Genomic DNA, 15,446 nt, shown 5'->3' with positions numbered 1-15,446 from the left:
CTGAGCCAAACTGGCCAGGACAACGTTTCTCTTTTTAATTTAGAAAGACCAATAAAAAAAATGAAGCTCTATGATAAAGATTTTAAACAATCACAAGAAGGAAAGAATAGGTAAGAAAACATGAATAAAATGTATACAGATGAGACCTGAGTTTTAAATCAGCACCACAATATGCATGGAACATAATCTAAATAATGAGTTTAATATGTTTTCTGTTTATAGACATAAACTTTTTAAAAATAGGAATTACTAAAAGATTGCCATTTTCAAGAGGAAATTAAATAGCTGTGCTCAATATAACAATAAATTAAGACAAGAAACCATAGAATAAATAAAACAGGAGAATATTTAACAAGTCATCAAAAGAATTATAATCCCCCTCAGTCCTAAGACCCGCCCTGTGCCTCCATTTCATTTGTATTTCAGATCTCTAATTACTAGAGTAGACTCTATTTTCCTTTTGCTACCTCTGAGGGTCCCCAGGTTCAGCCTGCAGTCAGGATGGCTCATTACTGGTTCCAAGGTTGCTTCTTCTCTCCAGATCCAGGGCGGCTACACTGCTCAGGCTCAGAGTTCTTCCTGCCTTGAGCAGCTTGGCTGTCACAAGCTGAAACCAAAGAGAAACGGGTGATTGAAGAGCAATTAACCTGTAGCCTCCTCTGTGCTCTTGGAAATTTAGTACTTGGATGGCAAAGGCAATGTGGTGCCCTTTCTGGGTCCTGGCGTCACTTTCTCCTGGGCAAGTTAGTCAAGCACACCATCTGTCCTGTGTTTCTTTTCAAAGCATTCACCTTTACAGGTATCACTAGCTTGCTTGTTCGGGACACTTCAACTAAAAACTTCCACAAATGGGCAATGAGGTGGAAATTAAGGAGTTCTGCAGTTCTATCAGCTTGTGAAATGCACAAGAGCAGCAGGGAATACAATTTTGAAAAATGGTTTCAAGATCTTGAATCTAAACTCTATAGTGAAATAGGTACTAAACTAGGGCTCAAGAGACATGGCATTAACTAAGTTTAACCTTGGACAAAATGACATTCTTCTGTGAAACCAAGTAATCAATTTCTTAGAATTCATCAACAAAACCCACCCTGGCCCATCTGGCACAGCAGTTAGAGCGTCGCCCATGGACCAAAAGGTCTCAGGTTTGATTCCTGGTCAAAGGCACCATCGATGTTTTTCTCTCTCTCTCTCCTTCCCTCCCTGCCACTCTAGCTAAAAACTAATGGAAAAATATCCTCAGGTGAGGATTAATAACAACAAAAAAAAAAAAACCTAATTCACTGCCATAATCACAATCCAGAACTATGGAGGGAACCCCAGATGGTTTACTAGCTTTCAAAAAATAGTAATATTGTAGTTTAGCATCTATTACCCTATGCTTACCTGCCATCACTTCAAACCAGTCATCTGACCAGAAGCTTGGACAGCTGCTTTTAAGGAATACAAAGCAGCTGCCTGGATCAACAGACTGGAATATGGGGCCCTGCAGCTGGCCCCCTGACTTTCCACCTGGATACTGAACATGTCATCACAACTTCTACATTTTACTCTCTGCTGGCCACCAGCCCAGGATTTAAGCCTATACTTGCAAATTTCCAAAATCCTGGTAAGCAGCCTTTATGCTTTCCCATAAAATGGATCAAGATGTCTTTCTGAACACTAGCTTCCATTTCCTCTAAATTTCCCACAAACATCCTTACCAAAATGATGTAATTTTTCTTTAAAATGAAATTAATGTAACTCAGGAGAAGAGAAGCAAGAGACAAAAATTAATAGGCCATTTAGTGATACATATTCAGAGATAAAGTCAAAAAGTGCAAAAAGGGAGAGAAATAGATGGTCTTAGATCAGCGATTCTCAACCTCTCTCATCTCATGGCACACATAAACTGATTATTAAAATTCTGTGGCACATCAAAAAATATATTTTTACCTATCTGACAAAAACAATAGGTATAATTTGATTTATTCACAGTGGATGGCTATTGTTGGGCTGGCTGCAGTCATTTTTTTATTTGATAATCTAAGGGAAAAGGGGTCAGTGTCCCTGACTAAATAGTCTGGTATTGCAGTGGCACACTGGTTGAAAATTGCTGTCTTAAACAACAAGGTAGTAGAAAAGGCACATACAGGAATCCAGACATGCATTCACCCATTCATTCATTCAACAAATACTTCTGCAAGGCACTGCACTAGGCACAATGAAGGATTCAAAAGTTAATTTATAAAAATCATATTGAACTAACAAGTTAGGAAGTGATAGCACTAAATTTTTTCTAAGTATGGGTAAATGTACATATGTTGGGAGAAAAAGGGTATCTCCAGGTCAGGAAATCCAAGAGAGCCTCAGGAAAAAATTTAAGGAAGAACTGAGATGTGAGAAAAGCATACTGCTGGCAAAAGGAAACCAAAAAAAAAGACACAAACAGAAAAAAAGAGGCACGTTCTTGCAACATTAGTTCCATTTGGACAAAGCCCAGCCTATATGAAGGAAAACAGTGGCAAAGAAATTAAAACAAGTTGGGCTCTGGTCGGTTTGGCTCAGCGGTTAGAGCATCAGACCGAGGACCAAAGGTCGCAGGTTCGATTCCCAGTCAAGGACACGTACCTGGGTTACAGATTCAATCCCTGGCGCCTGTTGGGGTCGTGTGGCAGGCAAGTGATTGATGTGTCTCTCTCATATTGATGTTTCTCTCTCTCTCCCTCCCTTCCACTCTGTATAAAAATCAATGAAAAAATATCCTCAGGTGAGAATTAACAAAAAAAAAAAAAAACAAGTTGGAAGATCTAGAAAAGCAGTAGGGAATTTCTGAGTGACCAGAAAAGAAGATAGATCAGGGTTGTGTTTCAGGAAAAATTAACCTATGTAGGATTCATCTGCAGTTGAGAAAATCTAGCAGCAGCTGCATCTTAGGAAAGAACTAGAACAGACTGGGGAAAAGGAAGGCCTGAACTACAGTTGTACAGGCAGACACTGAAACAACGAGACCCTTAACATGCTATTACACAGGACAGAGTGGCACCATTTGGCAACCAGGAAGATGTGGAGGACAGTAAGAATGTGGTAATTGTGTGACATTTCAAACAAGGAGACTGAGGAATGATAACATCACTTAGAGAAGATGATGAATTCTACTTGGGGTATTATATACCTCCATATGGAAATACATAACTTTATAAATAACTCTATACATGAAGATATATACTTTTACCTACAACTCTACACCAAATACTTAGAAACTAGAGCATATCTTAGAGAGATAAATTAGCCAGCCATTTGCATAAAGATGGTACCCCAAAATTTTCTAGAATGGATGAGATTGCCAAGAAAGGGTAAACCATATAGAAGAGTGCCTAGGACAAAATCTGGGTTAGGGCAACTTTTAGAAAATGCAAAGAGGAAGAAGTAGAAAATATAACAAAGAAGCTAATAGGATATAGGAAAAGAACCAATGAAGTCAGATGTATAAAAAAACACACACACACACACAAGGAAGAAAATAACTAAGACAGGTTTATGGTCAGGGTTTGCACCCACTACCAAATAAGACTACAAAGAATAGCAGCCTTGGGTAGGGGCAAATGTTTAGGGGCAAACTGCAAGCAGGAGAAAGACAATCCCAAACAAGGGCCAGAACTGAAAAGGGGGCACTTCATAGCAAGTCCTGATGTAGGCAAGACTTTAAAATTAAGGGGCATTTACTGCCAGTTAAGTGAGATGGAGGTACAGAGATCTCAACTTAAATGCCCCTAGGTTGGCTGCATCTGTAACTTTCCTTCATGGCAAATATCCCAGTTGGTATAACTCTAGTTCAGAAAGATAAGGAATGTTTAGTTGGGTTCATCATTACAACCCCATTGGTTCCCACAGTACCTAAGAGAGAACAGGTACTCAATAACCACTCCTTAAATGTATTCAAAGTGGAGCTGCAGTTCCTCTGAGGACCTGCACACATCCAGTTTGCCCTTACTTGTCGATGGTAGCCCTTCAGTGTTCCAATCCAAATAAGAGTGGCTCACCAGGGCTTGTAAATTAATTACAGGATCTATTATCTACAGTGTGCTTCCTTTAAAGAAGATAAAACAAGAATTACACACACATACATTTGTGCAAAAAAAGACACACAGAACAATAAATTAAACTAATAAGAATGGTTACCTACAGAGGATAAGTTGAAACAGGTATGGAATAACTTCACTGTACATGCCTTTTTGCATGTTCTGACTTTTGAAAATACATTCATGTTTCACATAATCAAACAAATCAACATATAACAAAATAAAAATGGCAGAAATAGCCTAAACTGCAATGCAAATAAAAAACAAATGATCCTAAATATATTTAAAATGAAAAACATAACATACTACAGTGATAGGGGAGAACTAACCCAAATACCTTTTGAACACAGTATTTAAACCCTAAGGTTAAAGACAAAAATGAAGTAAATAAAAATTAAATTCAAATTAATGGTTTTTCACAGAGGTATGGGTTAGCAATTCTAAAACTACTTTCTGTATATTCTAAGAGTCAACAAATAAGTAAATATAGTGTGGATAATAGGAGTCAGACTTGTCAATGTGAGAAAGAAAGTACAAATATAGAAAGTATAAAAACTAAAGTAAAATCTGTGGTATTGAAATGGAATTGGGGATATCATTATAACTCAATGGTTTATAATACATGAAAAAAGATACAGAAATACAGATGTGTCTATTCACAAACACACAGACACACATACACACAAATGTTTACAAGTTATGTATATATTCTTATATTCTCTACTAAAAGGGCCTAGAATCAACAACATCCCAGTAGCAATGAACATATCTAGAACCCAGGTCTCAGTTTCTGAATACTATTCACTGTAAAAAGGATCCAGGGCTCCTTAGAAAAAATGGCCAACTTTGAGACTGGCTTAAGGAAAGTACAATGTGAGTCTAGAGGGGGACTGGCAAACTACAGCTCACAGGCTAAATCCAGACAGCCACCTTTCTTTTTTTTTTTTTTATCCTCACCCGAGGACATTTTTCCATTTTTTGTTCAGGTAGAGTGGGAGGGAGAGAGAGGAACAGAGAGAGAGAGAAACATCGACGTGAAAGGAACACATCAAGTGGCTGCCACACACACAACCAACCAGGGCCGGGGACAAACTGCAACCGAGGTACGCGCCCTTAGCGGGAACCGAACCCGGGTCTCTCAGGACCGCAGGCCGACGCTCTAACCGCTGAGCCAAACCAAACCGGCCAGGGCAAGACAGCCACCTTTCTTTATAAATAAACTTTTATTGGAACACAGCCACGTTCATTCACTTACATACTGCCTATGGCTGCATCCCTGCTGTGAGGGTGGAATTAAGTAGTTTCAACTAAGACTGTATGGCCAATAAAGCCAAAAATATTTACTATCTGGCCACTTACAGAAAAAGTTTGCTCAGTCCTGGCCTAGAATATCTTGTTGTTCCAACAAGTAAGGAAACGCTCAAAAAATGATGGGGACATGACAAAAGTTTACAGGAAACAATTGAAAAGGTTCCTACTGGCCAAATATATGATAATTTAAGGATTAAATATTTTAAATGATGACGGCTTATATGTAACCCATTAAATAAAGTAAGAATCCATGTGTTCATATTGATACAAACAAATAAATAAATAAAAGGGGAAAGTTCTTCCTTATATCAGAATCCCAACTAGTAAATGTAGAAAAAAATGATAGAATTAGATAATTACCACTGACAATCGACATCATCATAATTAATTCAGATTCATCAATGGATGCTTAAAACTAATGGGTAAAATTTTTGAAGAGTAAAAACATATTAAATAGTCTCAAAATAGCCTCAAAGATACTTATTAACTACAAAGAGGAAAAGCATATCTTGACAGTAGAGCAATCTGGCAGACCACCTTAACCAAGTAATCAAAGTAGACACCTATAATGGGACAAGTCAACATCACATGCCTCCTGATATATTAAAAAAACATGTTACTTGTGGCCCTGGCCAGTTTGGCTCAGCAGTCAGAGTGTCCACCCGCAGACCAGAGGGACCCGGGTTCGGTTCCTGCTAAGGGCATGTACCCCGGTTGCAGTCTGTCCCTGGCCCCGGTTGGGGTCATGTGGGTGTCACCCAGTTGATGTCTCTCTCTCACATCAATGTTTCTCTCTCTCTCTCTCTTCCTCTCTTTCTCCCTCCTGCTCTATCTGAAGATAAATGCAAAAATGTCCTCAGGTGAGGATTAAAAAAAAAAATGTCACTCGTGAACATGAATTACACCTGCTACTAAATAACTGGCCTATAATCTCCAAAAACGCTGAATTCATAAAAGCTAAAATTAAGAAAGACTAAAGACACATGACAACTCTATGCTACTTGTGATCCAGGATTTTCTTCTTTTTGTTGTTGTTGTTGTTTTTTGTTAATCCTCACCCGAGCATAACATTGGGGCCAGAGATCAAACACGCAACCCAGGTACATGTCCTTGAGCAGAATCAAACCCAAAACCCTTTGGTCTGTGGGCCGAAGCTCTAACCACTGAGCAAAACCAGCTAAGGCTCTTTTCATTCATATGTGTGTGTGTGTGTGTGTGTGTGTGTGTATATAATATATATACATAAATATATATCTTTTGTATATATGTATACATATATATGTATATCTTTTGTATATACATACATATATGTATATACACATATGTATACACACACACACATATATATTTTAGAGAGAAAGGTAGGGAGAGGGAGAGAAAGAAACATCGATATAAGAAACAACGATAGGTTGCCTCCCATATACACCCCAACCAAAGATCAAACCGGCAACGTGGGCATGTGCCCTGACTGGGAATCGAATCAGTAACCTTTCAGTGCATGAGATGATGCTCAACCAAGCCACACAGGCCCAGGCCAGGATTTTCTTTTCATGTAAAGAACATGACTGAGCCCTGGCCAGTTTGGCTCAGTGGTTGAGCATCAGCCTGCAGACCAGAGAATCCTGGGTTCGGTTCCTGCTAGGGGCACATACCACCAAAAAAAAAAAAGAAAGAAAGAACATGATTGAGCTCAGCCAGTGTGGCTCTGCAAATTGAGCATCATTTCATGGACTGAGAGGTCCCGGTTTGATTCCTGGTCAGGGCACATGCCTAAGTTGTGGGCTCAATCCCCAGTGTGGGACATGCAGGAGGCAGCCAATCAATGTTTCTCTCTGACATTGACGTTTCCATCTCTCTCTAAAAAAAAAATCAATAAAAACACATTTTAAAAAATAAAAAATCATTTTTACACAGCCATTGTAATCAAAACAGCCTGGTACTAGAACAAGAACAGGCAGACAGGTCAATGGAATAGAACAGAGAAACGGACCCAAGACATTATGCTCAATTAATATTTGACAAAGGTGGCAAGAGCATACAATGGAGTAAAGACAGTCTCTTTAATAAATGGTGTTGGGAAAACTAGACAGCTACATGCAAAAAAATGAAACTAGACCACCAACTTACACCATACCCAAGAATGAACTCAAAATGCATAAAAGATTTAAATGTGACTTGTGAATCCATAAAAGTCCTAGAAAGAAATGTAGGCAGCAAAATCTCAGACATCACACACAGCAAACTTTTCACTGATACATGCCTAGGACAAGAGAAACAAAGGAAAAATTAATAAGTGGGACTACATCAAACTAAAAAGCTTCTGCACAGCAAAAGAAACAAGAATCAAAACGAAAGGGAACCCACTGTATGGGAGAACATAATTGTCAATGATACATCAGATAAGGGGTTAATTTCCAAAATTTATAAAGTACTCCTACAACTCAACATAAGAAGACACACAATCCAATTAAAAAATGGGCAGATGACCAAAATAGACACCTCTCCAAACAGGCCATACAAATGGCCAAGAGACATGAAAAAATGCTCAACGTCACTAATCATCAGAGAGATGCATTAAAACAACTATGAAGTATCACCTCACACCTGCCAGAATGGCTGCCATCAACAAATCATCAAACAAGGGCTGGTGAGGGTGTGGAGAAAAGGGAACTCTAGTACACTGCTGGTGGGAATGCAGACTGGGGCAGCCACTATGGAAAACAACATGGTGTTTCCTCAAAAAATTAAAAGTTGAACTGCCATTTGACCCAGTGATCTCACTTCTAGGAATATATCCTAAGAAGCCGAAAACTCCAATCAGAAAGAATATATATCCGCCAAGTTAATAGCAGCACCATTTACAATTGCTAAGATCTGGAAATAGCCCAAGTGTCCATCAATAGATGAGTGGATAAGCCCAGCTGGTGTGGCCCATTGGTTGAGCATCGACCCATGCACCAAGAGGTCACCAGTTCGATTCCTGGTCAGGGCACATGCCCAGGTTGTAGGTCAGATCCCCAGTGGAGGTAGTCAATCGATATTCCCTCTCATCAATGTTTCCATCTCTCTCTCCCTCTCCCTTCTTCTCTAAAGTCAATAAAGAAAAAAATTTTAAATAGATGAGTGGATAAAAAAGCTGTGGTACATATACACAATGGAATACTATGCAGCTGTAAGAAAGAAAGATCTCGTATCCTTTGAAATGACATGGAGGGACATGGAGAGTATTATGCTAAGCAAAATAAGCCAGTCACAGAAAGACAAATATCACAAGGTCTCACTTATTTGTGGAATATAATGACACAGAGACATAGAAGTAGAGTTCAGACTGAAAAACCTCAAAGGAGGAAGCGGGAGAGAGGAAAGAGATAAACCAAAGAACGTATGTATATAAGCATAACCAATGAACATAGACAACAATGCTGGGGGGAGGGGCAGGAACAGGATGAGGGTGTCAATGGGGGAAAAAGGAGAAACATCGGCAACAAAAATTAATTAATTTAAATAATAAAATAAAAATGATTTAAAAAAAACATGATTGAGAAACTTGAAGACATTGAATAAAACCTATATATTACATCAATGGCATTACATCAATGTTAATTTCCTGATTTCAATCATTTCTGTAGGTCTGAAATTATGTTTCCAACAAGAATCCAAGTCTTTCATTATAAAATCATATCTGTTTACTGAGTTACATTTTTTCTCATGCTAAAGAACATTCCCAACAACTGACAATATAACAATTAAAACACCCCCTTAACAGAGAATACAAATGATGTACTAAATTTTAAAAAGTTCAAATAACCAGTTAAGGATATGTGGGCTACAAAATCATTTCATCCTGTTTCATATGGGACAAAACAGATTTATTAGCTGCAAGCTCAAATAAAGTGATCTCAAATGAGAGTTATGTCAGTAAAAATACTGCCTCTCAACAGGTCAGAAGTGACTTTATTCACATTTTACAAAATATTTTGAGGATTTAAAAGATTAAATGTCCTGAAAGGGACAACAATCCAGCACTTTTTGCAAACACAGCTGTTGGTTAAAGCCCTTGAGAAAAGAAAAGTTCTGGAATGGGATTCAGTTGTAGGAAGAGATAATGGTTATAAAATATTAAGAAAACTTTGGAATCTTTTCTTATTAATGTAATAGCTGACTTGTTTCTAAACATGTGCTTCGTTGCTATAAGCTAGAACCTCTTCAGGCTCTGGGCAAAGAGCAATAAATACAATATGACCTACAAAGTCCTTACTCACATGGTACTGACAATCTAAGGAGTGAAGAAGACGAGTAAACAGACAAGGCCATGAAACAAACTGATGAGATAGTGACAAATGGAATGGGGAAAGAGGGCACTACTTTAGCTTTGGTGATTAGAAAAAGCCTCTACTGAGGAAAAAATACTGTAGCCAAGATCCAAATGATGAGAAGTCCACCACGTGAAGGTCTGGGGTAGAGCCTTCTTGGCAGAGGGCATGACAAGCACAAAAAACAACAAAGGAAAAACAATCTCAGCATGTTCAAAGTTTTTTTTAAAGCCTCAATAATACTCTCAGAATAGTAGGTGATACCAAAGAACTGTCAATTTTGTATTTGGTATGGCAATGACATTACGATTGTGGATAACAACTATCATATTGCATAGCATGTATATGTATAGGGACATGAAAGTACAATAAATGATGTCAGGGATTTCTTTTAAATATTTCAACAAAGGAAAGAGAAATAAAAAAGGGATGAATGAGGCAAATGTGCAAAAATTCTTGCATCTGGGAAATAGATCAATGGGGGGGTGATAAACTATTATTTAGTTTTGTATATTTAAAACTTTTCATAAAAAAATTTTTTTTTTTTGGTATGTGCCCCTATCGGGAACCAAACCCAGGACTCTCTGGTCCGCAGGCTGACGCTCCAACCACTGAGCCAAACTGGCCAGGGCATTTTTCATAAAAATTTTTGGAAACTCCACAAAACAGAACTTCATGTTAAAACTGGCAGTATCTCATACCTTCTTTCTCCTACTTGCACACCCCAGCTCAGCTCTTACCATATCAGTCTTCTGATTACCTCATTTGAGGAGATAAAATGAAAGCTTTAAGGATAGGCACACACTGGACAGGTCCTACACTTGATGACTGAGTCCAGTTTCTATTACAGACAAAGATAATCGACCAAAGGCAGGGTTGGAACCCAGACAGAACTAAAATGAGAGAATATAAAATAAATAGCCACCTACTTATAAACAAGTCTTGCTTTCTGAGAAACATGGGAATTGCCTGGATAAGACTCTTCTTCCCAGAGATTAAAAAACCCAGTAGGCTTGCCCTGGCCGGTTTGGCTCAGTGGTTAGAGCATTGGCCTGCAGTCCAGAAAGACCCGGGTTCGGTTCCCGCTAAGGGCATGTACCTCAGTTGCAGTTTGTCCCTGGCCCTGGTTGGGTTGTGTGGGTAGCAACCAGTCGATGTATCTCTCTCGCATCGATCTCTCTCTCTCTCTCTCTCTCTCTCTCTCTCTCTCTCTCTCTCCCTCTTCCTCTATCTTAAATGCATAAAAAAAAATGTCCTCGGGTGAGTATTAAAAAAAACAAAATCCCAGTAGGTTTCTTCCCCCTCTGTTCCATGGAGACTTCTTTGGCAAAGATTGTGAAATACCACTGTCAGTTTTCAGTCTTGGTCTTACTTGACCTTACTGTAGCACTTGACACAGCTGAACATTCCCCCTCTTCTTGAGCCTCTCTACTTGGTTAGCAGACATGACAGCAAAACAAAAGATGATCGTACTCCTCCCTTTTAAGGACAAGTGTCACATCCACTGCACATACACTAACTTCAAGTGACCCTAGGTTGGTAGAATTCCAGGGTGCTGGCTGAATTAAAAACTCCTCTCAGCCCTGGCCGGTTTGGCTCAGCGGTTAGAGCGTCGGCCTGCGGTCCGGAGAGACCCGGGTTCAGTTCCCGCTAAGGGGATGTACCTCGGTTGCAGCTTGTTCCCGGCCCTGGTTGGGTCATGTGGGTGACAGCCACTCGATGTGTCCCTTTCACGTCGATGTTTCTCTCTCTCTCTTCCTCTCTCTCCCTCCCGCCCTGTCTGAACAAAAAATGGAAAAATGTCCTCAGGTGAGGATAAAAAAAAAAAAAAAAACCTCCTCTCAGACCTATCCAATTCAGAATATTCTCACAAAGGCCTGGTAAATGCTTACAAAATACATGAGGAAGAAAGCCTGAGGAAGACAGCCATCATGATTGAGAGTTAGAAAAACAGCAAAATAGTCTGGCTGGTGTGGCTCAGTGGTTGAGCATCAACCCATGTACCAAAAGGTCACCAGTTCGATTCCTGGTCAGGCATATGCCCAGGTTGTGGACCCGATCCCCAGTGGGGGGCATGCAGGAGGCGGCCAATCGATGTTTTTATTTCCTTCTCTTTCTCCCTTCCTCTCTCTCTAATCAATAAAGAAAACAAACATACAAAAAACAAAACTATAAAAACCTAAATTCTACTAAGCATTACAATACTTTACAAGTTAGAGAAGCTTTTGAAAGCTAGAGTTCAAGATGATTCGGTGTCAGCCTTGTTCACAAGTACATGAATTGGCTTTTGAAAAAAAATCAGTAACCTTGATTGTTATCAGCAGTCCCAAAATCGGCCCTGGGGGTCTGAAAAGCTTAAGTTTAATTCCCTGAACATTTTCACAAAGATCCTAAAATGATAGGTTGTAGGTAAATGGTGTTAAGCCAATGTCATTAAAATGAAGTAATTATATATATAAGTCCCTCTTACCTGTCCACTTAGCTAGTTAAGGATAAAACAGAGGCCTGGCTGATGTGGCTCAGTGATTGAGCATCAACTCATGCACCAAGAGGTCGCCCATTCGATTCCTGGTCAGGGCACATGCCCAGGTTGTGGGCCACATCCCCAGTGGGGGGCATGCAGGAGGCAACCAATTGATGTTCTCTCTCACTGATGTTTCTATCTCTCTCTCCCTCTCCCTTCCTCTCTCGCTCTCAAAATCAATAAAGAAAAAAAAATTTTTTTTAATGCTGCCTGCACTAAGATGTTAAGATGATCTTTAGGACAGAAGTCCATCTTCTCAGGCTGCCAGCACTTGAATAAACCATCTTTCCTTACATCATCAACACCAGTCTCTCAAGCAGCCAGCAGCCCATCTCAGTATCATTACCACTGAAAGTTCAGTTGCCCTCACCAATCAGAAAATGAATGATGTACGTTCATGTATTTCCTTAGTGTCGATGTAAGAAACATCAAAATCTGTAGATAATTTTTTTTTAATTCTCACCCAAGGATATTCTTCTATTTATCTTCAGACAGAGTGAGAGTGGTAGAGTGAGAGAGAGAGAAGTATCAACGTGAGAGGGACACATCAACTGGTTGCCTTCAGCACAACCCTGACCAGGGCCGGGGACAAACTACAACTGAGGTATGTGCCCTTGGCCGGAATCGAATCTGAGACTCATTGGTCCACGGGCCAACACTCTACTGTTGAGCCAAACTGGCCAGGGCTATAGATAATTTTTATGAGTTTGAGTCAAACTGATAACATTGCCATGAAGCTAGGTCTCAAATGCTCCAGAGATAATGAGTTTTGCAGTTCTGTTTACACATATGGAATTAAGGAGGAATCATAAAGAAGATTATATAAAGGTGAGAGAAAGCAAGGCAGGGACTGGATTATGGAACAGTTAACAAGCTTAATATGCTCTCTTGAAGGTTGTTATGCTTCTTAGGGATCTGAACTAAAGAAGTTATAGGCCTGAGGTATGACTACTCAACCAATTTAGAAAAACAGCAAAATTCCTGCCCAGTTAGGAATTTATGACCAGATCATCTGTAAGGTTACTTTCTGTCACTGGCTTGTCAGTTTTATTACAGCATCCCCTTTTTGTCCACACTCGCAACCTTTCTCTTTAATAATCAGCTCCTTACAACCTATGCATCTTAAAAATCTTGTTCCCTCTCCATACACACACACACCTTAGAACCTGTTTTCGGTTCATACCAAAGGCTATGTTCTCTGATTTACAAATGATGTATAAATAAAACTCTCTTTTAATTTCTTCAGGAACTTTGGTTAACATTACTGGTGACAAAGGATGTGATTTAAAGTGACCCCCTGATCTCTCTTCCCAGGAGAGAACTTAATGCATTCAGGTACTTGCAGAGCCCCTAGAGCTCAAATTGTCTTCTTCTGCCATTGGGAGGCATCCACTGGTTAGTCCTCTCAAATCCTCTATCTACTCTTTCAGTAAAGATCTGAGATGTTTCTTCTTAAGGGAGGGACTCCTCTATTAGGTTTTGCGGGGATGATGCCTCCATAAGGGATCACAAGAGTTAGACTCAACCCATAAGGTTCTGGGCTATATAGTCTGTCTCCAGGTTGCTCTTGAAGAGATAACTTCATCTGATAAGTATTGGGAACAAATAACCCTTACTCTAAATGGGTAACCCTTACTCATCCAGCACCCCTACAGGGTACATGCAAAACATTATAGGACTGATATCTGCAACCAGCTGGGTCTGTGGACTAAAATCACCTGAGATGATGACTTTAAATTAAACTAGCCCTTCTTGGGTCTTTTGATATTCCTAAATTAGTTTATTTAAGGGCCCAATTAAAACAAAGAGGTTTCTAGGCCTCCCAAAAGCCATGGGAAGCTTTGTTCAATAGGTATTTTGAAACTTCCAAAAGAAACCAGAGGCCACTGTATAGTTTCTCTGCATGAAAATAACTATCAGCTGAGTAAGAGACTTCAAAAACAAGAGGACATCATACGGAGCAGAATTTTCACTGATACATCAGCTAAGGCAACAGAAACAAAGGAAAAAATGAACACATGGGATTACATCAAACTAAAAAGCTTCTGCACAGCAAAAAAAACAATAATCAAAAGGAAAGGCAACCCACTATATGGGAGAACAATATTGTCAATGATATATCAAATAAGGGGTTAATTTCCAATATATAAAGAGTGCTCATACAACTCAACAAAAGGAAGACAAGGAACCCAATTAAAAAATGGGCAAAGGAGCTGAATAGACACCTCTCCAAACAGGACATACAAATGGCCAAGAGACATATGAAGAAATGCTCAATATCACTAATCATCAGAGAGATGCAAATTAAAACAACAATGAGGATCACCTCACACCTGTCAGAATGGCCACCATCAACAAATCATCAAACAACAAGTGTTGGCGAGGGTGTGGAGAAAAGGGGACTCTAATACACTGCTGGTGGGAATGCAGACTGGTGCAGCCACTATGGAAAACAATATGGTGTTACCTCAAAAAATTAAAAATTGAACTGCCATTTGACCCAGTGATCCCGCTTCTAGGAATATACCCTAAGAAGCCTGAAACGCCAATCAGAAAGAATGTATGTACCCCCATGTTCATAGCAGCACTATTTACAATAGCTAAGATCTGGAAACAGATCAGTAGACAAATGGATAAAAAAGCAGTGGTACATATACACAATGGAGTACTATGCAGCTGTAAGAAAGAAAGATCTCTTATCCTTTGGGACGACATGGAGGGACCTGTAGAGTATTATCCTAAGTGAAATAAGCCAAGCAGAAAAAGACAAATACCACATGATCTCACTTATATGTGGAATATAATGAACATAACAGTCTGAGGAATACGGTAAACCCATCAAATAATAAAAATACCCAGGGCCCAGATCCAAAGGCGTGCTTCTTTTGTGAAAGGTCAGGGCATTTTTAAAAGGACTGCCACAAATATAATGGCTACAGCTCCATCAGATAGGGCCAGCCGCGAGTTGCAGGCTGGAGCACAAAAATAGAGATGTTCCAGGGAAATAAAGGGGACATTTCCCCTATTAAAGAATAATCACTTAAACAATCTAGTCTTATACTTAAAGGAACTTGAAAAGAACAACAAACAAAGCCCAAAGTGAGTAAAAGGGAGGAAATAATAAAGGTCAGAGAAGAAATAAACCAGAGTCTAAAAATAAATACAAAAGATCAATGAAACCAAGAGCTGATTTTTTAAAAAGATAAATAAGACTGACAAGCCTTTAACCAGACTCAC

General features: G+C 39.3%; 1 protein-coding gene across 14 annotated transcripts in view; it reads right to left on the bottom strand.

Moving 5' to 3' along the window:
- DIS3L2 (DIS3 like 3'-5' exoribonuclease 2) overlaps positions 1–15,446 on the bottom strand; it is a 340,082-nt gene that overhangs the window by 288,787 nt on the left and 35,849 nt on the right. For 4 of the 14 annotated variants that reach the window (XM_036253314.1, XM_036253318.1, XM_036253320.1 and 1 more), the window contains exons 1-2: positions 7,500–7,547; positions 468–607 (exon numbers count right to left, since the gene is read on the bottom strand). In XM_036253314.1, the coding sequence (XP_036109207.1) occupies positions 468–510 (43 nt within the window). In that variant the 5' untranslated portion in view covers positions 511–607; positions 7,500–7,547. Of the gene's footprint in view, positions 1–467; positions 608–3,973; positions 4,073–7,499; positions 7,548–15,446 lie in introns of those variants that run through there. The other 10 variants (XR_004958587.1, XR_004958588.1, XR_004958585.1 and 7 more) reach the window with 9 other exon arrangements.

This window comes from Molossus molossus, unplaced genomic scaffold (genome assembly GCF_014108415.1).
Source record: "Molossus molossus isolate mMolMol1 unplaced genomic scaffold, mMolMol1.p scaffold_m16_p_11, whole genome shotgun sequence".
Classification (NCBI taxonomy): Eukaryota; Metazoa; Chordata; class Mammalia; order Chiroptera; family Molossidae; genus Molossus; species Molossus molossus.
This window is presented reverse-complemented; position numbering and strand designations above follow the sequence as displayed.